The sequence below is a fragment of the Poromitra crassiceps genome (assembly GCF_964638095.1).
Source record: "Poromitra crassiceps genome assembly, chromosome: 16".
NCBI lineage: Eukaryota > Metazoa > Chordata > Actinopteri > Beryciformes > Melamphaidae > Poromitra > Poromitra crassiceps.
In genome coordinates, this window is record NC_139645.1 from 4,877,286 (window position 1) to 4,903,146 (window position 25,861).

At 44.0% G+C, this 25,861-nt stretch overlaps 2 protein-coding genes across 2 annotated transcripts in view; both read right to left on the minus strand.

The window, feature by feature from the left end:
- The window catches only part of coro2ba (coronin, actin binding protein, 2Ba), a 418,611-nt gene that overhangs the window by 328,493 nt on the left and 64,257 nt on the right, over window positions 1–25,861 (minus strand). The window lies entirely within an intron of this gene.
- The window catches only part of LOC310790898 (integrin alpha-11-like), a gene marked incomplete at its 5' end in the record, with an annotated part of 82,949 nt that overhangs the window by 52,119 nt on the left and 4,969 nt on the right, over window positions 1–25,861 (minus strand). Inside the window, one exon of the mRNA XM_083652609.1 lies at window positions 17,320–17,434. Coding sequence (XP_083508735.1) covers window positions 17,320–17,434 — 115 coding nt within the window. The remainder of the gene's footprint in view (window positions 1–17,319; window positions 17,435–25,861) is intronic.

Genomic DNA, 25,861 nt, shown 5'->3' on the forward strand with positions numbered 1-25,861 from the left:
TATTAGTTATTCATCCACATAGAGAGGCAAAGTGAACGTCACTTCCTGCTTCAGCACTGTACCAGAGATTTTCTTCCGCAATTTGTTTTCCCATAGACATTTCATGAAATGCTTATAAAAATAGTTTTACTTGGTCAAACCAAACGCTTCAGCTATATTTAGAATCGGGAGAGACCATAGAACATTTCGCTCGGACCAAAACTTCGAAAAAATATTTTCTTTAAACCCGTATTTTTTTCACGTTTTGGTCCGAGTGAAATGTTAAGCGATCTCCTGTTTCTAAATATATCTGAACGGCTTGTGCGTCGGATGTTGATGCGCACGGTACCTTTGTGCGTCAGTATGAGGCGCACACGGACGCATCGTTAAACACGCTGCACCTGGTTGGGGTGAGGCAAAGGTCAAGTGACACCTTGGGGTTGGGGCACGGGGGGGGGTTGGGTTTAGACAGCCACTTGGTTGGGGTTTGGATATGGTGGTGGGGGGGGGGGGGGCTCCAGTGGAAGGGTTAGGGTTAGGGTCTTCAACCCCCCCTCCCAGGAACCAGCTCCAGCCTCCAAACAGGTGCGTCCATTTGCGTCTCATACTGACACACACGGGTACTGTGCGCGTCAACATCCGACACACAAGGTGGCGGTATTATGAAACGCACACGGAGGACAAAGTGACGAGCAAAGATCTACCTGGTCAGCAGCAGCCCCTATCAGCACACATACTAGATCTGAGTGAAAGATCTACCTGGTCAGCAGCAGCCCCTATCAGCACACATACTAGATCTGAGTGAAAGGATATTTAAGGAATTGACGTGACCATTTCATTTCCCACATGGAGGCTATGAAATTAATCGAATTACATCAGGGAACATTCTGTGGTGGTGGACCGCTATGGGGTCACACACAGATCTCCTCAAAAGAGCGATGTTGGGTGTTTGACATTCTTTTTGCATTGCGTCGTCCTTACGAGGAGACGGAGACGAGACGTGCACTTGCCTTCAGAGTGGATTTCCTGTGCCGGGTCAGTGTGGTCTTATAAATGTCACTGAGAGGTTTTAGATGACTTAACGTAATGGAGACTAGAAGCTAGTCTGGAGTTTTGTCCTCAGGACTGATGTGGGAGGACATAAAAGACTGCAAAGGGAGCTATAATTCACAAGTATTCCAGAGATAAGGACGCTTTGTTTTATTAAGTCGTTTTATTTATGCCTTGCTGAGAAACCCCTTATTCTCAGTCGGGAACGTCCGTTAGGGTTTCGAGCTATATCTCGTGATGTTGTTCTGTGTATGAGTTGGACGCTTTGAAGGTTGAAAGATCCACAACTCTTTTGTCAACTTTGCACGCCTTGACATATTGTACAATCACAAGGTTCTACTGGCCACTGTCCAACAAACAGATCTCAACAACTCCAAATAAGATCTAACTTGTGACACAGTGTGACACTTTGCACATTGTCATTTGTATGATAAAGAATATTATTTCATTCATAGCATAACCTATGCAGCAAATACAATCTGGACATTATTTACCACACGTCCCACAGTGGGTTCAGCTCAATCCAATCTGCCCTATTGTCCCATAACTACTCAAAATAACATGAGAAAAAACTAAAATTAAACAAACAAACAAGATTTTGGCTGTTGGTAAGATGTGAAATAGTGATTTTCAAGAAGTGTCAGCAACAATTAATACACTTTCCTCGTAGGACTTCTAACAATTCTTGAAATATAGCAGGAAGCACTGCTAAAGGGCACGATTTACTTTTGCATTTCAATCCATGTGCAAAAGAAAGCAAAAGTGAATAGCCCAAATACATAATAAAAAGATCTCCTATGTAGCCTAATTAACTTGTCAAAGAAGCACAGCACAAATCAGCTTTGTCAGTTGGTAGTATAGCATGATAGTAGGGGTTTCACGATACACTCAGTTCACGATACGATACACGATATTGGGTTCACGACAACGATACGATACGATATTTTAACAATATTTTTTTGCGATCGATTTGTAAGTTGAGGGGGCATCCTCCACGCTAATTTGAGTAATTTCACCATTTTCATCCTCCGTGTCTGCAACGTCCCTCGTCTGTTCAAGCAATGAAAAGGAGAGCGAGCATGCAATCAGATGCAGATCAGTGCCACCATGTTCAGCTTCTTTTTCTCGCGATATGAGATTTCATCTCAACGATACATATTGTCACGTTTTGATATCGCGATATATTGTGGGACGATATATTGTGACATCCCTACATGATAGTGATGCTAATTCAGGAATAGAGAGCCAAAGTGGAACGTCACTTCCTGCTTCAGCACTGTACCAGAGATTTTCATCCGCCATTCATTTTCCCATCGACATTTCATAAAATGCTTATAAAAATAGTTTTACCTGTTCAAACCAAACGGTTCAGATATATTTAGAAACAGGAGAGATCGCATAACATTTCACTCGGGCCAAAACGTAAAGACATGCGGGTTTAAAGAAAATATTTTTTCGATGTTGTTTTTTTAAGTTTTGGTCCGAGTGAAATGTTCTATCTATGGTCTCTCCCGATTCTAAATATAGCTGAACCGATTGGTTTGACCAAGTAAAACTATTTTTTATAAGCATTTTACGAAATGTCTATGGGGAAATAAATGGCGGAATAAAATCTCTGGTACAGTGCTGAAGCAGGAAGTGACGTTCACTTTGCCTCTCTATTGAAGAAACACAATGTACATAGAGTCGAGGGAGCAGCACACGGCAGAACCTGTGTCCAGGTGACATACGCATGAGGGATCACTGAGGTGAAGGAGCATTGGGGCCGTGGAAATGGAGTAATCCATGTGTAACATGCTGTTATAAATTATCTTTCAATGTTAGTTATCATCAGTTAATTTTCAACATTTTGAAAACGTTTTGAAACAAGTTTTGCTGTCTAGATTGGTTGTTGAATAAATAGTGGAATTGATACTATGAGCTTTGAAAGTTGAATCCATAATTGCGGTATGGCACCACCTGTTGAAACACTGTCACCCCACGACATGCTTTTACATAGATTACATACATACGATTTGTTTGAATGAAGACGTTTTCACTCTGAAATGAGTTTGAGCTTTTAATACGTTTGTTGTATATGTGATTGTCAAACATGAGTTTTACCAGTATATATACTTTTAGCCTGTAGGGGTTTGTTTATATATACACAGTAATGTATGTAATATATGTAAACATTTGTGTGAAACTCCAGATCGTATCTTAAACCAATCACAGTCCTGCAGCAGCTTCAGGACATGCAAGGAGGTCAACTTGGAATAGAAACCAACTGTGTAGTCCCAGTCCAAATCATACTGTGGGGAAAACGGCAGGAAAAGGAACAAGTCTCCCAGTTGAAGGGAGCCCCAGAGGAAAGACACTCGACACCACGTTATAGCAAAACCAGACCAGGGCCAGCATCCCTAGGTCAACCTCATGGACCAGGGCCAGCCTCCCGCTATGATGCCTAGGTCAACCTCATGACCAGGGCCAGCCTCCCGCTATTACGCCTAGGTCAACCTCATGGACCTCCATGTGTCAAAAGTTGATCAGCATTGCTCACTGTTCAATGAGGTAACTCTTTTGCTAGATGAATGGGACCTTTCTGATGTTTCCATAAGGTAACATGACCTAACAAGATGTGCATAATTCAGTTCAAGTCAAAGCTCATGAATGAAACGAGGTCTGCATAAGTACTGGAATAATAATTTTGGTTGAAGTTTGGACTGTAGGTTGTGGGGTTAACCTCAAAATATAGTCTTATAAATTTGGATGTAATAACATTAATAAGTACCTGCCTACCCCCAATTATTATTAACAGTCCTCAACTCTCCACCGTGATAGTTGATGTGTGGTGAGCGTTCTGGTGCAAACTGGGTGCCGTGCATCACCCAGGTGGATGCTGCACATCGGTGGTGGATGAGTTGAGTTTCCTCCCACTCCCTCCTCTGATATGTGAAGCGCTTTGAGTGTCTTGAAAGGCGCTATATAAATCCAATAAATTATTTATTATTATATTATTATTATCAATTTGCATTTGAAATAACATGATAAACATTATACTGTTTGTTACAAAACATCAGTCTTCTAAAATCGACATATAATCTTTTGTTACTACTACTCACTACTCACGCCAACTATTCACAGACTAAGGAGAGAAGTGTGTTGTTTCCTTCTTCAAAAACATATATATTTTCTTTACTTCCCTCAGCATAGTATGGACAGCACGGGAGGAAATAGGCATTTTCAACTGGCGCAAACCATCAAATTGAATTTAATATTCATTACTTTAATCAGCAAACTTCTAGAATCTAATAGGATTTTCATCATCTAAATATGGAAAGTAATGCATTTCTTGGCGTCAAATTTAATATAGCATAGTACATTTATCTATAAATATCTCATAAGTTGTCTCATATATTCAGCGCATTATATGAAAGTACAGCGCCCACTATAGTTTGAGTGATCTTACTGCACTGACTGAACTGAAGGGGATAAGTGGTTGAGACAGTCCGTCACTGCACCTCTCAGTGACTCGTCGGTGTTATTGCTACTCACGCCAACTATTCACAGACTCCGGGAATCATTTTCACTTCAGTGGCTCCAGCAGTGCTCATATTTTCGTAGCTATTAATATCACGATTATTACTTTGTCCTTTGGCACCAGGAGATGCTCTCGCTAAAAGTTCATGTCAGGATACAGCCACCTTGATGAAAGGAACCCATTGTTGCCTTTCCACTTGGAGGCTTGCCTCAGTCAGGACCAAGGACCTCCTGAATTTCTCCAGAAGCTGTTCAAACAATCATGTTCTCCCCAGCTCATTAGGGTCGAATGCTAGCCGTGGTGGAGCATCATCGGTAATGACGTTGAGAAGAAAGAGCTTGACCCAGAATGAATGCGTGGAAATTTTCGACCATGGTTACCGGGGGATACAGCATTTTGGGTTTGAGGAAGCGCCATCTCCAAAGCCCAGGCTGTCATTAATGTGGTTAATGTTTTTCATATTTGGAAGGAGGAGATGTATACACTGTGGAACCACATCCCTGCCTCCAAACATGAGCGTGCCTCTCCAATGACACGCTTGCTCATCACATTCCATACGTCTACATTGACAGGCTGTGAGTTCCTTTGTTAACGTTACATCGTAAATCACAGGAATTGCACGGTAACGGTAAGAATCTTTTTTTTTTTAAGATATCGTCAGAGCATATTCTGCTTTATTTTGGTAACACTGAGCACTTCAGACAGTAACAGGTAGGAAGCAATGGGTTAGGGTTAGAGTGAGGACTTGTCAGTCACTTGCAAACACATGCTATTCACTTTAACTCACTGTCCCACAAAGTCCTTTTCAGCTTGAAACAAGAGCTTGAAAAAGGCTACAGGGATTTTTTTATGATATCCATAAGTCAGTTTTTTATTACTAAACCATAAAACAAGTTACACAGCATCTCGCTGGAACGTAGGTCATCAGTGTATAAATAAATGGGAGCTGGGGCTCGGTTTCTTTGTCCCACTGTGATCGTCCCACTGTGATGTCATAAATTCCCACTGTGACATCATCCGTGATGTCATACATCCCGCTGTGACATCATCGGTGATGTCATAAATCCCACTGATGACATCATCAGGGATGTCATAAATCTGACCTCATCAGTGATGCTGGTCCCATTGGCCACACAGCAGCCGAGTTGCGGGCAAGGCCGCGCAGCGGGCGAGCTGCGAGCTGCAGGACGGGCGAGGCCGCATAGCGGGCATGCGAGATCCCTAGTGATCTAAAAAGCCAGGAACATAGACACACCATCACAATTGTGTTAATTGTGGTACTGGTCTGTATCTCAAATGAAATTCAACAGGTCTAATTTGGCCTTAGCTTGCACGGTGTGGAAAAGCCTTCTTTTGCAGTATCGGCAGCAAAAGCACACGCTAAATAAAAGCAACAGTATTGAAGGCCGGTGCCGGAGGACTTCACAGGCTCCCTGCAGCTCTTTGTGGTTTGCAGCTCGTGACTGAGCCACGGGGTCAGAGGTCAGCTCTCCTGGTACCACTGTAGAAAAACAAACGGTGGAAATAGAAAGTGGGAGGTGGGAGGTGGGGAGGTGTACGGCTGCGTGTCAGTGTATTCCACCAGGATTCAAAGCCCCAAGCTTCTTTGTCACTGGGGGTGATGTGGCCTCTTCCACCGGCTCCCCAAAGTGCGTCTGCTCCGGCAGACTGTTTACAGCGTCCATCATCTTGGACAGACACGTGAGACCGTACCACGACACATTCTTGACATCGTGACCTTTCCTCCGCTGGGTCGTTCTCCATCGCCGTTCACGGACAGAGTCTCTCTCAACAGACCTTTGGAGAGATGTCTCTCAACGTCTTGACGTCTCTGAACTGAAGTCAGGAACGTTTCAAACTTCTTGTGATACACTGCACTCCGTTGAAATGGCGGCGAACGATTGAAACGCATTTGGAATTCATTACTCACTTTTGATTCTGATTTTCAAAAGATATTGCTTTCATAGGACTTTCCTTAATACCACACGCTGTCTTAAAAGTAAGTGAAATAATCTCTCGGAAAGATCTTTTTAAATGTGTCTCCTTTTTCTCTCTCCCCCACATGCCTTTTCAATAACTCGGGATATATGAAAACTCTTGTAAATGACTTGTCCGAGCCCGTTGAGATCAAGAAGCACCGTCTACCTTCATAATTTAGCCCTCAAAGAGGACAGGATTTAGCTGTTGCCTGTCGTGCTTTAGAGTCGGAGGGCTCATAAAAAACCTTTTTTTACAGAGTGATTTCCAAGCTGTGATCCTGTTCCTATCCAAATACAAAGCGTTGGCTTTGGAGAAACCCTACAGCTGTGGAAAAGTTGACAGAGCCGCAGTTGGCCCACCGATGCTCACGGGGGCAGCGTCGGTAATTGTTGCAATTTCAATTCCCTTGAAAGGCTCCGTTGAGGTGAAAGTACTTCAGGGCAAAAGTAAAGGTTAGAGACTCAAGAAGGCATACGGTCGCCTAAGACGGCCAAGGACAACAACATCGTGTGTCGTTTGCGAGCTTAGGCCGTCTTTACACAGCTGACCCGACTGAACATGCCACGGCAGAGCCGGGATCGAATCAATCAAAAAATTAATTTCCACTTCTTTATCCAGCTTTTATTCAGCATGGTCATCAGGAACCGCTGCGTATTCGCTCAACTTTCTTCTCTCTCATGAATGACTGAATGGTATCGTTTTAAAATTAGGCCATTTATACGTCCAGTATACAAGGGATCAGCGTCACAACAACAACAAATCACCGCAAAGTGCAGTGCCCGTTCACTCACTCACTGTGTGTACGATTTTTAGGGGGGTTGTGGGTAGTGTAGTCTCAACGCCAGAGCCATGAGAGTTCTTACGCTGATGCACTATGTTACTGCATGCTGCAGAGCTCTCTCTGGGTCTGGGACGCTTCCCCATGGGAGGGAACCGTTCACTTGGCCTGTGATTGGCCAGTGGTGGATTCAGTCCTCCCCAATCAGTAACGACTTTGCTATCAGAGGCACAGCCCATTTTTCGAACAGCTCTCTCATCGGTGCTACGACCTGTCACTCATTCAATTTCAACCCGCCTTCAAAAACCAGCAGTGGCTGTGAAGTGGCACAGACTCATTTATGTAGTAGGCAGAGCGCAGCGATTCAATGTAATATTTGAGTCTGGGGAGAGACTATGGGTAGTGTAGTCCTGGAGCAGGGGGTAGTGCATCTCTCTGTCTCCTGGTGCGTGTCTCTCACAGCCTGTGTGTGTGTCTCTCTCTGGATGTCTCTCTGGTGTGAGATAGTCAGTGAGATAGATGCCAACTAACGTCAACAAAAGACCAATCGCAGAGTCCAACAATCAGGAAGAAAAATCCAATAGGTACAAAAAGAAAAACGTTTTATCTCGTGAAGCCTGTCTGGCCAAACGGCAGCAATGTGACCGACGTCGTGGGAAAATAGGTTGTTGTTTTAGCTTGGTAGTTTGCCATGTTAGCTTATTACCATTAGACTGCCTGCAGAAGGCCTGTTAGCAGAATAAACATCGGAATAATCGGAACTCCCTTTTCACCGTTACAGTAAAAACAATATCACTCCAAATATTGTGTTCTTGGTATTATAATGTTCTATCTGACTAGAATGAAATTCTGAGATATTCAGCATCAAAGATTTCACATACTATCTGGCAAAGCTGTTCCATCCATCTTTTTAAACATTTATCGCCAAAAGGTTCTTTAAAAAAGCTAAAAGCACCACACATGTATAAAGTAACATTCAAAGATCTTGACTAAGTGGATAAAAAAGTCAGATAGAACCTCAATGGTAAATTTGGTAAGTAAAAATCAGATTAACTGCTGTCAGTTTTCTAATTTTCCAAGAATGTTTACACACGTGACAGCACGGCACGCACACACGTGACAGCACGCACACGCGCGCGCGCGTGCGCACGCACACGCACACACACACACACACACACACACACACACACACACACACAAGATAAATGACAAGTTCAGGCCACCTGAGGTGCCGTGACACTTGGTGAACACATTCTGTCTGACACTTCAAAGACACACTTTCAACCTCTCGCAGCAAAACATCAGCTCCTCTCCTCCTCACCCTCCTCACCTTCTCCTCTCCTCCTCACCCTCTCCTCTCCTCCTCACCCTCCTCACCTTCTCCTCTCCTCCTCACCCTCTCCTCACCTCCTCACCCTCCTCACCCTCTCCTCTCCTCACCTCCTCACCCTCTCCTCACCTCCTCACCCTCTCCTCACCCGCTGGGGTCTTGTCTCATGGAATAATCCATCTGGGGTGAAGAAGGTACCAAAATAACAAACCTCACAAACCCAAAGTTAACAAAGATGAAAAGGAGGGACCCATGGAGGATGAGGAGGTGAGGAGAGGGTGAGGGATCCATGGGGGATGAGGAGGAGAGGGTGAGGGATCCAGAGAGGGTGAGGGATCCATGGAGGATGAGGAGGTGAGGAGAGGGTGAGGGGAAAAAAAAAAGAAAAAAGAAATCCTAAACTAAAACTTGTACCACTATTCCTTCAGAAGTTGTAGTTGTCATAGACTGTGCTCCATAGTTGATTGCTCTATTGCTGACAAAAAATGTGTTATTGTAAGTCACTTTGGATAAAAGCGTCTGCCAAATGACGTAATGTAATGTAATGTAATGGATCCATGGAGGATGAGGAGGAGAGGGTGAGTAGAGGGTGAGGGATCCATGGAGTTAGTTGCACAAGGCTTGCTGTGTTACAAGGCTAAAGAAGGTTTCACTGATCTGGACATGTGCAACAACCTGCATGATGCAATACTGACATATCCAACTACTACTGGTCATCTATAAATGTCATACATCGTACAACAAACAGCATGAAAATCTGTTTGGATCACAAATATGTGATTTGTGTGTAGAAGTTCTGTGCTGTTCTAAATGGAATAAATCTTCTAAATGTACTTTACTGTACGCAACGATGATGACACATTTTTAATGATGTGCTGAAATGAAACTGAAACATTTCTCCACATGTAAACAAAGCGTGTGTGTGTGTGTGTGTGTGTGTGTGTGTGTGTGTGTGTGTGTGTGTGTGTGTGTGTGTGTGTGTGTGTACATTCTGAATCGCTCCTTTCGCACTCACAGTAACGGAGACAATGTTTTCGACATTCCTCTGTCCAGCTGAGCAGTGTCAGACTACACCACACACACGCGCGCGCACACACACACACACACACACGCATGCGCGCACACAGAGTCTTAGGTCACTTTTGGGGGTATTTACATAGACTTACATGCATCCCTTGGAGACTTACCCTAACCCTAACCACTACTTGCCGAAACCTAACCCCAACCCGAAACCTAACCCTAAACTCAGGCATGTCCAAAGGCCGGCCCGGGTGCCAATTGCGGCCCGCTGACTGATCTGAAGTGGCCCTCGACCCCCCCGTCCCCCCCCCCCCCCACACACACACACACACACACACACACACATACTCACAACCATACACACTTTGACTATATCACTAAACCCTCCCTCTAGACTGAAATACACTGGCTGACTACGTTGCCTGCAGTGCAGACAGGTCATAACTCTGCTGAAATAGAGAGACTCACTCGCGTGGGAAACCGGTCACTGTAGGTTGAGTTCGATATTACTGCAGTATATTAAAAAAAAACTTTTTATTACATTTAAAAAAGGGAGACATTGTAAAAAAGTGATGTATTTTTTTTTTTTGCGTCAATTAAAAGACTTTCCCACCATACCACACTCGCAACGCTTTTATTACTCATGAATAAAGTCACTTTTAATACGCGATGTGTGAACACCCAATAAAGAAAAGGCCCAGTCCCTATAGTTCCATTTGGCTTCTCTCTGGACATTCCTGCGTTTTCTGATGTCTTCACCTCTCTGTCTCTCTCTCTCTCTCTCAGACATTTAGCTCAGTGTCTCTTGTGACCTCTCCTCCTCCTCCACACATGTCAGCCTCATCATCAGACCTGCTCATCGGGGAGCGGTGGTGGTGGGTAGGCACGGCACGGACCGGTTGGGCCGGGCCGCGTGTTCTGCACGATAAAGAACTTGGTGTTCGCTGACACTAGCGTCCCCGGGCTTTAGCTTATATGGGAACATGGCGGTGTGTGGTGACAAAGGAACGCTGCGACTTCTGTCACCTGGCAGCTACGATCGGTTTGTCACTTCACCCACCAAGTGTGTCACATCAACTCCCTTCCTGTACGCACGCGCGCGCGCACACACACGCACACGCACGCACGCACATGCGCACGTGCACACACACATGCGCACGTGCACACACACACACACACACACACACACGCACAGTGGAGAGCTCGCAATCATCAGCTTAGGCTGAGTTTCCACGGCACGGACCGGTTGGGCCGGGCCGCGTGTTCTGCACGATAAAGAACTTGGTGTTCGCTGACACTAGCGTCCCCGGGCTTTAGCTTATATGGGAACATGGCGGTGTGTGGTGACAAAGGAACGCTGCGACTTCTGTCACCTGGCAGCTACGATCGGTTTGTCACTTCACCCACCAAGTGTGTCACATCAACTCCCTTCCTGTACGCACGCGCGCGCGCACACACACGCACACGCACGCACGCACATGCGCACGTGCACACACACATGCGCACGTGCACACACACACACACACACACACACGCACAGTGGAGAGCTCGCAATCATCAGCTTAGGCTGAGTTTCCATATAGCGCCATGCAGCGTCCTTTCCTCATTAAAAGCAACAGGAAGTGACCACAGGGCGCACTAAAGGCGGTGGCGCTGCAGCCCGCCGACGTTTTTCTTTCCGTCAGAGCGGAGCGCTTTCAAAGGGGGAGAAATGTTCAACCTGACAGAAAAGAGCCAGGTGACGTCGCAAACCCAGCCGACGAATCACGATCCCAGAGAGACGCTGGGCCGTTTCCCATAGCAACAACAAACATGGAGGAAGTGAAACAAGACGGTGGAGAAATAGGACGTAATCTGTGAATTGATGTTAGGCTAGTGCCTAGTTCCTCATTGCGTGGCTCGCGAGACGCTGGCGGCTCTCGAAGCTTTAGTTGGCGACTAAGAAATTACAAACAAAAAAAAAATCCCCTGCTCTCCCCAAAATTTAAATAAAACTTTATGGCATATTATTACAATACAACAATACTGGTGTTGACAGTGTTGACAGTAATAGAAGGTGCCAAATCATTCAAAACAATAAGCATTTTGCTTTTAGGAGCATTGTGCCAGCGTGCAGCGCTGTTCCAAAACGTGTCAACGTGTGTCGTTGCCTGGGAAACGCACATCCCATAATACAACTGTTCGCATCGCATCCCATAATAGTATGATGATACTTGGGATGCCATTGCGAACATAGATGTGAACAGGTTAGCTAAAACTTTAGCGTCGCGAGCGACGGCCCCCACCGTTGCGGTCGGGGTACGTTTCGAAATCCCTCCAGGCCTGAAAGATTTTCTAAGGGAAACTGGTATATATGTGTGTGTGTGTGTGTGTGTGTGTCTGTAAAACAATAAAACAAAAAAATGGTAGGCAGATGTGCTTGGTTGGGGTGGCTTTTGGTGTTTTGCAGTAAAAGTGGCTCTCCTATTGACTTTGTCCTGCCAGTGCGGCTCTCATCGAAGAAATAGTGAGGATCACTGGGCTAGTGTAACAGCGATCGTATGTATGGATTATATCGGACATGTAGCCTATTGGGAAGTATATGTTACAGTAAGCATTTGCTGGTTGTGCACAACATTATTTTGTCTGTTAGAAGTGCTAACCAGCTGATTACCGAGCTAGCAGCTGCTAAGCTAACGTCAGGTATTGTTTCCGTGATCTGCTTTTTATTATTTTTCCTCACAAAAATCAAAACTCTTAACTGCTAGTATGTGCACACATGCCCTTAGCCTATTTAACTGACTCTCTGATTTACTGTAACTATATGACAATCAGCCAGCACAGTACAGTGGTTGTATTGCCAACGGCAATACTCTAAAGCCTCTTTTAGAATGTTTTTTTTACTTTTACACACACACGCACACTCACACACACACACACGCACGCACACACGCACACTCACACTCACACACACACACACGCACAGACACACACACGTGCGGGCAGCCTCATTCCGACTACCAAACAGTGTGTGAGTAATCTGCCAGGAAGGTCCGTAAACATCTCAGCATGGGACAGTAAACACACTTTGAACTCAACGTTCACCATACACACTGGTGCCTTTGTATTAGTGAGTTAGTGCAATAGTCCTCAGGTAACCAATTAGTCTAATACGATAGAACAGTTCTGTGAAGGAAATTATGAAAGATAAATAAATACCTCTGATAATGACCAACTTTCCATTTCTACCACAGTGCTGTTACAACACGAGTGCCATCAGGCACAAATAATTCTGCCTATTCATTGGCGGTGAGGAGTGTGAGCCTTGATACGTTCGCCAAGTGTACAACATGATAAAAGGAATATTTGAAAATCGAAAAGTATAAAGATCGGGAATGGTAGGATAGTTTTTAAAAGAATTTACAATTTTCATTTATCATGTTGTTATCCAGAACGACACAATAATTGCCATAATTGGCGTCAATATAAGTGGCCAGACAGTTCAGAATGCTATGAAAACAATAAAAAATGCTATAACATCAGTCACGAAAGTAAAGTACATCCAACAACAACGATAAAAGAACAGTATGAAAATGTTTCTTTGTTGGAAGCAGCTCAACCGCAATGATGGGAAGCTATTGGAACTCAGTACAGGGGGGGAAAAAACATACTGTATGCAATGCATGCATATTAATATATACATACATACCTATGTGTGTATAATACTCGTGCACATCAAAAGTGTGTGCATGCACTCGCACAACTTGATTTGCACACGGGCCACACACACACACACACACACACACACACACACACACACACACAAAACACACACACACACACACACACACACACACCACACACACACACACACACAGAAGCAGCGCTGCAGCTGGGCATGCCTCCAGCACAGCGCTGCCGGCGGGCCAACAGACATACTGGAGATGCCAGAAGCGAATTTGGGCCACCGCACAGTGCCAATTGGCCTAATAACAGTGTGCATAAGAAGTCAGGGGCTGCTATGAGGTAATATGATGAATGTGAAATATCCATCCGTCCAGCTACCAGACGAAGAAAAGTTGTGTCGCAAGCACAAACGCATGGGGGAGGAGAACGTTGAGCACCACAGAGAGAGCTAGATCACTATCTGTCCTGGGAATAAACCAGAGACATCTTATCATCTCACTGCCAAGCAACACAGACTGCACTATGTAAGACTTATGTTTTACAGTAGTCATGTACTTGACCTTTTCATCTTAACCATAGGCCACCCGACTCATTTCTGGCATTTACACAGAAGCAGCAATAATATACGTTCTCAGATGCTAAATTGCTTGTCTGCTCTACATATGGATAATGAAGGTTTAGCTTGTGGCTGATGGTCAATACAGACTCACTAGATGGTTAAGCTTAAGAGTATGAATTACTGTAGGTACTTTGGAGAAATATTCCTGCTGTCGTGGTAGAAATATAATTTGAAGTAGCTACCTTAGGCATAACTACGGAACTTAGTTGTACCTTGGAACAGCTTGAGAACAGGTTTAAGTTGGCATATGTGTGGATGATTTTAACTTTGGTCGGTCCTGACTTGAATTTTCACAGAATCTACCTTCTCACTTAAAACAGGGCTATAGTGAATGAATTAATAATACATTCATTCATTCATTCATTCATTCATTCATTCATTGAACCTTTTTTAACTAACGAAGGGTATGATCTTGAAAATCACCAACAATAGCTTGAAGATATACAGTATAGCAGAGGAGGTTTTTCCAGTGAGGCATAGGAGGATGGTCCTCCTCTATTAGATTGGGGATTTTATATAAAAAAAATATATATTAAAAAAATATATTTTTTATTTTTATTTTTATATTTTTCATTTTTCATATTTTTTTTTATAATAAAATATCAATCAAATGTGTTTTTTCTTATGTGCAGACGCTCATTTTTTCATTCATTATATAGCTCCATGCAGACGAGTCACTGGCCCTGGTCCCAGCATGGGGGAGGGGATTAAAAAAACACCCGCCCTGTGGGCTTGATTTATTTGGTAATTTATCTAATGAAAAAATAAGATTGGATGAAAAAGACTTGCAATTCACAGAAAACAGTGAGAGTGATGTGTTTTCCAACGAATCAGATTGAGGAGGAGGGGAGCTCTCCCTTAGCCCGTGAAACCAGGTGAAACCCTAATTGGTTGTTGTTTGATTGATAGATTGCTTGACATTGATTGACATTCTGTATTGTCCAATGCTGAATACGTCTGAAAATCGGCAACGTTGTTCCACTGGCTGGTCTGTGGTCACGCTGAATCAAGGAGGTGAAATCCACTGCTTGACCTGACAGGAAGGATTTACTGAGACAGTAGCAGCATATCATATTTCCCTCTTATTTTTATTTACTTTTTTATCAATCAGTAAGTGTTCACAAGCCAGACAGTCGTTGATATTGGATTACCACCAAAACGAGTTTCGAGTTGCGGGGAGACTTGAGCTGCGCGATACGGGCTTTTTGCAATGTCAGAAAACTGGAATATAGGCAACGTCTCGACTGCAGCGTTTCCCCTACAGACAGCACGGATATTCAAGTAAGTCAATTGATTTCAAGTTATCCGAACCTTCTATTAAATTCGGCGTGGAAATGGTTCACCGAGCAGCGCTATTTTTGTCGTATTGAAGTTTCATCCTGTAATTTCTTATACTAAAACCCGCGAAGCTTAAATTCACACATTTTTTAACTGAATTTGGCCTGTAAATCGATAGCTGACAGCGGGCTCAATTTTAAAGCTTGAGTGGTGATCTTTATATCATATGAAAGTAGAAGAAATAAGGAATCGATTGGGATGAAGCATGTCAACCTAGGATGTCGGGAAGGGGGGGTAAATAACGCTCCAAAGTTGATAACTAAATGAGTAGTGCAGCACTGTGCACATGAAGACACACTCTCGTTCCAGATGCAATTAAGTGTAATTTAACGCTATTTGACAACAGTTTCGGCCATAGACTTTGTCAAGTATCATACAAACAGTGCAAGACAGCCATTATAAAGACAGGTTAGCTGATTGAATGGACAACACCTGTCTTGTGAAAGCACACCTGAGTGTGAGACATCATAGGATGAATCAAAACATTGATGTCACAGGTAGGCTGTATACCATAATATATCATGAATCTATGTGAATAAATAGATTTATATAAATAGTAATCACAGCCTAATGCATAGAGATAAATCCTGAAACCTTCTCGCAACAGTTCTAGCCTAAGCCAGTGGTTTTCAAAGTGGGGTCCCCAGCAAAAAGGGGGGATAATCTATTTTCACTATAATTCCATGCCATCCATAAGTAACACAATCTAAGATAGTGTAGAAGTGAGTAACTAGGCTAATTATAACCATAACAGCACAAATAATTGACAAAAATCTCGAAATAAATATACAGTATTTACTCTGAGAAATGAAATAATGAGAAAAGGAACAATTATTGATGGTTAAAACTGAATAATGACATCACAACAGTCTAATCCTAATGCTAATTTAAAATGAGATTTGGGCGTTTTGGGCAAAAACTGCTTGTGGGTGAGAGTATCAGCAGCAGAGCACACGTCATATTTTCCCTGGGACCGCCTCAGGTGCCAGGTGCTGTTCCGTCCTGTAGTCCTCTCACTGGGTGCTAATGCAATGCTCCTCACTGGGTGGAAAGCTAAGAGGCTTGACAGCATGGGAAACATGGCAAATACACACACACATGCGCGCACACGTGAAAAAAAAAGCCCACATTTTTTTCACCGCACTAGCTTCCTCCCCTGTTTCCAAGCTCACCAGCCACCACTGCAGTATAGTAAGTTGGAACCATTTCGTTATCGTTTACAAAAGCATGAACAACTCAGGTGTTCCTTCAAGTGGTGCATGTGATTTAGAGAAATAATTAACTATGTGCAAACCACGAGTTAGTGTAATTGGGCTGGTACAACACCTTAACGCATTGATACCTGATGCAGAATTTGCGTGTATATCCCTCATTTGTGTGTGTATCCCTTTAAGACTGCGGTCTTAAAGGGATACACACACAAATGCTGCATCAGGTATCAATGGGCTAAAGGAATAGACCAAATCAGCGGGGTGTTTACATTTACTTCCGGGTACCCCTGGGTCCACACATAATGGCAGTGGACGGCACAAACTGACGTGTTGAAGACAAAAACAGACAAAGAAGACAAAAATGGTTCGTCCCTGTTGTGTTGTTGTTTAATATCATTCATAACAACACTTTCACTAACGTTAGTGGAGACCAGACTAGCTAATTTACCTGTTGGACCAGACCAGAGTAGACTTGAAGCTAAATTAAATTAACGTGGCGTCGGTAGCTCTGTCTGTCTAACGTTAACGAGTCTGCAACAAAACAGCGAGTTTGACAGACAAACAAATTTTATTAGCATGCTAACACTACACAAAACAAACACAGAAGAAAGGCTAGATACGTCGGACAAGCATGTTTACCAACCGTTTAACCATTTAAATTGAAAGTAGTCGGCCGAAAACAACGAGAGGGTTTGACAGCATTTATATGACAACACGCACATTTAAACCTGCCGCCTTCCCCAAGTGGTACCCGGAAGTAAATTTGTTTACATGGTGACGTCACGGTGATTTGGTCTATAGTGTATGTGTAGTGTATAAGTTCCTTACCACTTTTCTCCCCCGGCGGCCACATGTTGCTGAACAGTGTATCCAAACTGGGCCTGCTTGGGACCTTTGATGAGCCGGTAGTTTTTAGTGTCGATGTTGAAACAGTCGTGGAATCCTGCAGAACAAGACAGTGAGAGAAAGACAGCCATCATCAGCATCATCATCAGCATCATCATCGTCATCAGCATCAGCATCATCATCATCAGCATCATCATCAGCAGCAGCATCATCATCAGCAGCAGCAGCAGCAGCAGCACCACCATCACCATCATCAGCAGCAGCAGCAACAGCAGCAGCAGCAGGCTGGAGGAGAACGTTCTATTTAACACCAACATTTCCACCAGTGACCACACCAAGCACATTGAGACGTGCTGGTGATAAGGAGATGTGTTATGATACGGCTTGAGGTGGGGGGGATCATAGTCATGACATCAGTCTGAGAGGAATTCCTTATATATTATTATATATATATACAGGGGCGGACTGGGATCATAATTCAGGCCGGGCATTAGATACCAAGCAGGCCAGGCCGATACGGGCCGACGCGACCCAATTTGGGCCGTTTGAAGCCAGATTTGGGCCGTTTGAAGCCCAATTTAGGTCGTTTGAAGCCAGATTTGGGCCGTTTGAAGCCCAATTTGGGCCGAGTCCAATTTCACAATGAGATGCACCCACTTTAACCCTGAATAAAGTAATAAACCCACTAGTAAACCAGTAGGCGGCGCCTGGCCTGCTGTTCAGTGACTGGCCTGACTGTGGGCACACCTTTTTTTTTTTGCAGGCCAGGCCAGGCCAGGCCACCGGGCATTTGCCCGACGTGCCCGATTATGCAGTCTGCGCCTGTATGTATATATATATATATATATATATATATATATATATATATATATATATATATATATATATATATATATATTATAATATATATAATTATATTATATGAGAGACCAACTGTAATGTTACACTAGGCACTGTCACGTAGGGAGAGACTCAGTTAAGCCTGGATTATGCTTGACGCTTTGGCCGCCCGCACGGAAATGAGAGACACGGAATCCGACGAGGAAACGTGTGGAGCTTGTATACTCTGTGTGGGTTTCTGCAGGCGGAATTGAGCGCGAGTCTTGAAAACTCCACTTTGTCCGCCCGTCCGCGTCCGCGTAGTTACAAAATTCGGCGTGCGCATGGCCGGTCGAAAACCATCCGCACGGAGCCTTGCGGAGGGGCGTGTCTGCTGATTTGACGTCACTTTTCCGCGCGGACACTCGCGTTCCACTGGTGTGGGATGCTGCTAATTGTAGGCTGGGTCGAATACCGGTCATAATAATTCCTACACAATGACATTAAATGTTGTCTTATTGTTGTCTCAATTAGTGACCTACATTAAAAAACCTTTTGTAACAGGCTATATAAACTGAACTGAACTGAACCTGAAGTCCAGGAGGATTTAACTGTGACTACTGGAGCCGAGTGCACCAGCTGGGCGTACGCCTAGGTGTAACGCTACGTCCGACGTAGAACTCAAAGTTACGACTAACTTAATTTTATGACTAGTGCACCATGTAGTCTTAAGCCCTGTATGTGCTGCGCCTGGGTGTAACTTTTACGTCTGGTATGGAGCAGGTGTAAAAGTTACACCCAATGCGTACCCATACTGACTGGCAGCTGTCTCATCTTGATCTGCGCTGTCGGGACTGACAGCTCTGTGCCATCAGTGCCGTTCAGTCCTGTGATGCGGGGGAATCTTCTCCAAAAATATCGATCGATATGTGCTGTGAATGGACGTTTTGGGCGCAGGACCTCCGCTCGTCGGCGGGTTTTTAAAAGCCGATGCGTCGGAAGATCTTCCCATTTCTTCCTGACTTCGTCAACTGCCCGCAGTGCGCAGTCCGCCATCGCATTCATTACTGATTGCACTTGTGATTGTGTTTGTTTGTGTTGGCGCTGTTAAATTGAGCTGTGAGAACGTTTCTACGCTTTGAATACAACTCTATAAGTCTGAGCTGAGTTGGAGCTGTCTGTCAGCTGTCTCGAGCTCGTCTGAGAGAAGTGTGTTGCTTGGCAACAAGCACGTATTCACGTGGACGCGCACGTCCGCAGCCTAAAGACCGGGCGCAGCTACGACCATGGTAAGTCAGGCTTGGTGCACTCGGTGTAAATTCAAATCACAACGTCGGGCGTAGCTAAGACCGGCGTAACAGTTAAGACCTACTTTTTTACGCCCAGCCGGTGCACTCGGCTCCTGGTGTTTGGAACGTGTGGAGTGTTTTATGGAAAATGTCCAGACCATAACACCTGGCCTAAGTGCAACAAACAACCGCAAAGTTCTTGTACTAACATGTCAGAATAGTGACTGTCTGTGTTCTGACCACTCCTTACAATAAACTCATCCCTGTCTGACCCCTCTGCCCTACTGTAAACACACACTTCCCCTGGAAGGCATGTCAATATTCATCCTTAAGCTTGCAGAGCTTGTAGAGCTGTCCGTCACATTTGACTAACAGGCCTCCATCAACCTCTTTCTAAAGAAACACATACCACACAGCAGTCAAACAGCGTAGCATCTACAAGACCACCTACTTAGCCACTGCTACATTCCCACAAAGACGTTTCTGTCACTTATACCGTGTAGGTACTAGGGTTGTCAAAAGTATCGATAGTATCGATAAAAATCAATACTAAAGATTTGAAACGGCTACAATACTCATTTGCGATAGGTATCGATAGTATTGATAAGTATCAATACTAAAAATTTAAACTGATACATGTACAATACTCATTTGTAACAGTATCAATATCAGCAGTGCCTATAATGAAAAATCAAACATACTACGGATTTCTCCCTCCCTGTCATTGGTGGGTATCTGTTGCTTCAACAAGCTCAAGGTGTTCTGATAGGCTGATGACTAGAGCAGGGGTAATCTCCTGTGTTCTGATAGGCTGATGACTAGAGTAGGGCTAATCTGCTGTGTAAGTGCAAAGTTTTAAATTAGTTTTATCAGACATAGATTATGGAGAAGCGTACGTCTGTCCATCCATCTGTCTTTGTTTATTTTTCATTCCTCTTGATGTGTTGTCATGTGGTATCGAAAATGGTATCGAGTATCGATATTTTCCTGGGTATATCGGTATCAAAGTAGAAATTCTAGTATCGTGACATCCCTAGTAGGTAACCTCACAACAGACAAGATGACCAAGTCAAATATTTAAAAGCTGTGTCCTCAATTCAGATGTTCACAATTCGGTGGTAAGGAAGCTAGACAATGCTAATCAGACTGGGAAAGCAGTTAGAGAAGATGCCTACCAGACAAAGATCTGGAACTAGTCAGTGACTAATTGATTGCAAATTTCGGCAATTACCAGCTTGGTAGGACGAGCAAATGAGTCACTTTTCTGACTGCACAGTCGCACTGTTTGAGCTCAGCAACATCAAATGCGAGCGAGGTGCCTGACAATCTAATTACGTCTGATGGTGCACGAGTGAAGCCGTGTTGAGCTCTGTGGTTACGTCCTGATTAGAGCGTGTGGGAAAGCATAATTCGTGGACAAGTGTAATGTGACGTGCAAGAGAGGAAAACAAAGGCCGCTACGACGAGACCCGATCAAAGAAGGAACCGGATTTCCAATTTGTGTGATTAAAAGTCCTCTCTCACATCCTTGGACAGCGTGACCGGACGACGGAAAAAGAGTCGCAAATTTCTGTTTTTGATTAAAACGTTGATCAGAGAAGGTATTTTCATATTGCTCCTGGCTGTCACCAGACAGAAAAATCGTATTAATGATGACAACATCCTTCAGCTTTTTCATTTCCAGCAGAGGAGGAGAACCTTGAGTGAGATTTTCCTCTTTGGCAGAGGAGAGCAGGGGAGAACATCATCGTCTAGCACTCTGACTTCCTCTCAATCCATCTCTCCGTTCATTTATCTTCTACTTAATCCCATAACTGATCCCTTCTTCACCCGTTGCCAGCCCTCTCCTACTTATGTTAGTGTTCAGTACTGTCTCATGGTGATTTATGTCCAGTGTTGGGCAAGTTACTTTCAAAATGTAATATACTACATATTACTAGTTACTTTTATTTGAAAGTAATAAGTTACTTTACAATATTACTTTCTGTGTAGAGTAACTCGTTACTTATTACACTACTTTTGCATTACTTTTACCAAAACAACAGCAGCAGCAGAATGACATCGTCACCCCGGAACCATCCCCCCCAAAAAATTAAACCGCCTTGAAGTCAGTGTAAACAATCCAAAATTCTAAATGTTATTCTTTTCCTTTGTTATTGTCATCTATAGTGGTTATTTGCATAAAAACACACAGTTTGATTAGGAAATGATTGTATCTTTTTTAAATATTTGCTTTGATTTAATAAAATGTAACTCAATTTGTAACTTGAGTTACATGACAAAGTAACTGGTATAATATTACTGAAATAAGTTATATTACTGAGTTACTGCTAAAAGTAATATATTACATGTAATATGTTACTTTTGTAATGAGTTACACCCAACACTGTTTATGTCTCAGCTACTGTAAGGTAAGGGTCAAAGGTCATGTTGCCCTTCTTACACTGGTGTGCCTTTCTACACTGATACTCAATTATGGTTGAACTGCAGCCAAAAATATACAGGCTAGATCAGTGGTTCTCAAATGGGGGTCCGGCGACCCCCCGGGGTCCATGGCACTTTGCCAGGCGGTCCGCGAAAAGTTTTCAGGGGGGAGGGGGGAAACACTTTTTTTGTGTGCAAAAGCTTCATAGTTCAACGAAAATATGTTATGCTTTAAATCTAAAATGGTTCATGGATTACATTCTAATCTGACAAACCTATCAGTTTAAAAATCAAGCACGTTACCGTGGAAACAATTAAGTTGAGCCCAAAATCACAAATCAGAATGAGGAGGTCCCCGGTATATTTTCTATCTTGTAAGTGGTCCTTGGCTGAAAAACATTTGAGAACCTCTGTCTTAACTAACTTACCTTAACCTAACTAACTAACTATCCGGTGTTCATAAAATTGTGAGACTAAACTCCGGCTGACACCCCAAAAACCCTACAATCTGCTACAGAAATATGAATATTAATGTTTGTTTATTAACTGGCCCCTGGTCTCCTGTCATTTTGCAAAAGTGGCCCCCGAGCCAAAGCAAGTTGAGTACCCCTGTTATAAGGGGTTCCTCCTTGGCTGAAAAACATTTGAGAACCTCTGGGCTAGAGATAGATTAGGGAATAAACACCGCTCACATACAGTAGTAGACTTCACAGCGAGAAAGGAAGAGGAAATTGAAAGAAAGTGAAGGCAGCTTTCTCATGCTTAATGAGACACAGAGTGGAGTTGTTAAGGGAGTATTATTGCTTCAACATAATGTGTTTTTCTCAGTTTGAGCCCCAACATCTGAGCTGTGTGGAGGAGATGGATTTCACGGAGCAGCGCGGCACACACAGGCCCCCTGGTTGTAAAGCCCACCTCCCCACAGAGCTCCTCCTGTCGTCTCCCAGGCTCTTGTCCACACACTGCGGGGGCTTATTCAACCCCTTTACCACTCCACTCCACACTTCCCCACTCTCTCAGAGCACTCGAGCCATCTGTGAGGGTCAAGTCAAGTGTGCCCTTTTTCCCCCCTGCTGCTAGGGGGGAACTCAGTTGAATGTAAGCAACAAGGTGAAGGAATGATCAACAAGGTTTGAAAAGACGAATTTGAGTCGTACCGCAAAACAAATGAGAATTGAGGTCAAGGTGAAGTCAGTGCGGCGCCCAGGGTCGTCTTGAACCTGATTGACCCCACACGCTCGGAATGAGTTATATAGGTCGTGCAGGTCGGACATTTATTGGACGAATTTGTGAATCGTAGCATGTAAACAAACAGAATCTTGTCATTTCCACCACAGCTATGAAGACTATCAGTTATGTTTTGGTTAATGAAGAAGATAATTTTATTTTTTTTAAGTTAAGTTATCCTTTATTTATCCCCATGAGGAAATTCCTCCTCTGCATTTGACCCATCCTCTACTAGGAACCTTCCTAGAACTAGGAGCAGTGGGCAGCCGCAGTGCAGCGCCAGGGGACCAACTCCAGTTCTTTTGCCATTTCCTTGGTCAGGGGCACTGACAGGAGTATTAACCCTAACATACATGTCTTTCTTTGATGGTGGGAGAAAACCCACACGAACACGGGGAGAACATGCAAACTCCACACAGAAAGGACCTGGGACGGACCGGGGTTCGAACACGGGACCTTCTTGCTGTGAGGCGACAGTGCTAACCACTGAGCCACCGTGGCGTTTTCTGCTTCGTTGATGGTGTGCATGCCTACAAAGCTCAAGTCTTGGGCCGATGCTCTTTGCCTATGTTGTCCCTCATCCCTGTCAGCATAGCATCTCTTGTCACTGTTCTCCCCGTGCTACTAACTCAACTATATCACCATGTTCAATCAAGCAGCAGCCTCAGTTATAAAAAAAAAAAAAAAAAAAGTTGTAAATACATAACTTTCTAGCTGGTGTCCCCAAACCTCTCAGACAGCAATATGCTCCAATCTGTCCTTAAATAAAGCAAGAATTGAAATGAGATTTTAAACAAGTCTCTCTGTCGCTAACCTGATGCTGCCAGATGGTTTGCTTTCACAGAATCTGGGAACGCGTTAGACAAATTTTGAAAGGGCCTTTCAAAAAGCTACCTGGCACGTGATTGGATGAACCATCTGTTAAGGTGCGATCCGTGAGTAGATACAATTTTTAGCATTATTGGTTAGTTTATCTGTCACTCAGAGCCATTTTGCCTGAGTGACTTGAGAATATTTGTGCGTTATCAGTTTGGGCCGTTGTGATTGGCTAACCTTGTGAGGGGCGGGGGGGCTGCAACGTCATTTCCCGCCCTGACGGAAGCGGGAAGAGTGAGAATTGTTTGCTTGAGAGACATTCGTGTGAGAGGAGCTGCGGATGGGCGAGCGCATGGGAGAATGCTTTCCCATGTGGCGTCATGGACTAAAGACTTTACTCTTGATGGAAATATGAACGGCCTAATGCCTCTTTGACTCTTTACCCTGGGACACGGGTCCCATCCATCACTTTATGTATGTAACAATTTGTCTATGGGCCGTTTCAACAGATCTTCGCCTGCATGCTGGAGTTCAGCAAAGACAACGGAGCGATCGGACCAGGTGGTCGTCGGGTGCTTGCCGAGCGGAGGGCTTCACCAGAGAGAGAGGGTCCGACTCCGGACCAGACCGGGCGGGGCTCGACGGCGTGGAGGACGCAGAGAGATGGCGGCGAATCAACGCAGAGAACCGTGTGCGCTGCAGCAAGCTACTGATTGGTGAGAGCTCGTCCCTCATTGCTAAAGTCACGGTCTTGCTAAAATTAACACAACTAGTCCAAACAAACAAACGTCGTTCGTATTAGTTTATGGTGTGACGGTCGTCGAGTGTGTTAACGATAGTTAACGCTTAAGATAAAAAATAAGATCAAATACAATGCTAAATTAAATTGTGCAGGCTTTTAGTAAAAGAGTTGCGATAGACCCTTTTCACGGGGGCCATTTTGTGTCCAAAAGGCAGGGTAAACACAGGTATGGCCCCCGTGAAAAGGGTCTATTCAGCTCCCAATGTTTGTTAACTAGCAGACGTATACCATTGCACTTGTTGGCATTAGTCATCGTTTGGATTTTGAGATGCAGAGGAGTTGTTACAGTTATATTGAGCAGCTGTATTCCGTCAAGAATCCGAAATACACATAATTCCTTAGATAGGGAATATTCTGAAGTGTTAATAAGCTGCAGAAGAAGTCAACAACAGGGAATCCAACCAGCAACTCCCACTCCTCTTCAACAAGTTAGACAAGTGGGACTGATACATCATGCAGGGGGTTTGAGACTGCGAGAAGCAGAAGCAGAACCCAGGAGACCACAGCTTTACCACAGAACATTAGCGCGGTGACAGACAGAGACACAGTCTCCTTTTTGGACTCGGAACAATTGGGTCTGTTGAGTTCTGTCAAGCGACCCGGAGTGTATCGCACCTTGAAACGCCACAACCATAGAACCCATTTTGTTCTGTCTGGTGAAACCCTCCATTCATGGCATATCTATCATGCATATACATTCATCTAAATATTGACACATTCTCGCGTTGCTCATATCCTGTTGCATGAATGGTTCCCATGTTCCGCGTGCCAGCTGGTCTTTGATGATGCTAGCCTAGCCGCCAAACATTCTCCTGTGAGTCCTGTTTATCTGGAGACAACATGAAAAGAGAGACTCAAATAGATTGTGTGTTGTTGGGATTGGGAACACATGCACATTTAAAAAAAACGACATCAAATCACAAAGTAACTGAACGAATGGTGTAATTTTACAAACGGAGGTAGGAGGCAGGCTATGGTGTTTTTGAAATGTCAGCTCCGCGATACAGTTTCTGTCATTTTTCTGCACATAAATGCGAACGATTCTGGGAGCTGCTTTGCTCTTTGATGCCGCGATGCTTTGATGGCTTTTAAGAGAAAGGCAAATTGCCCTCAGACTCCGAGCAGCAGTCGGTGTCGTCTGACCGAG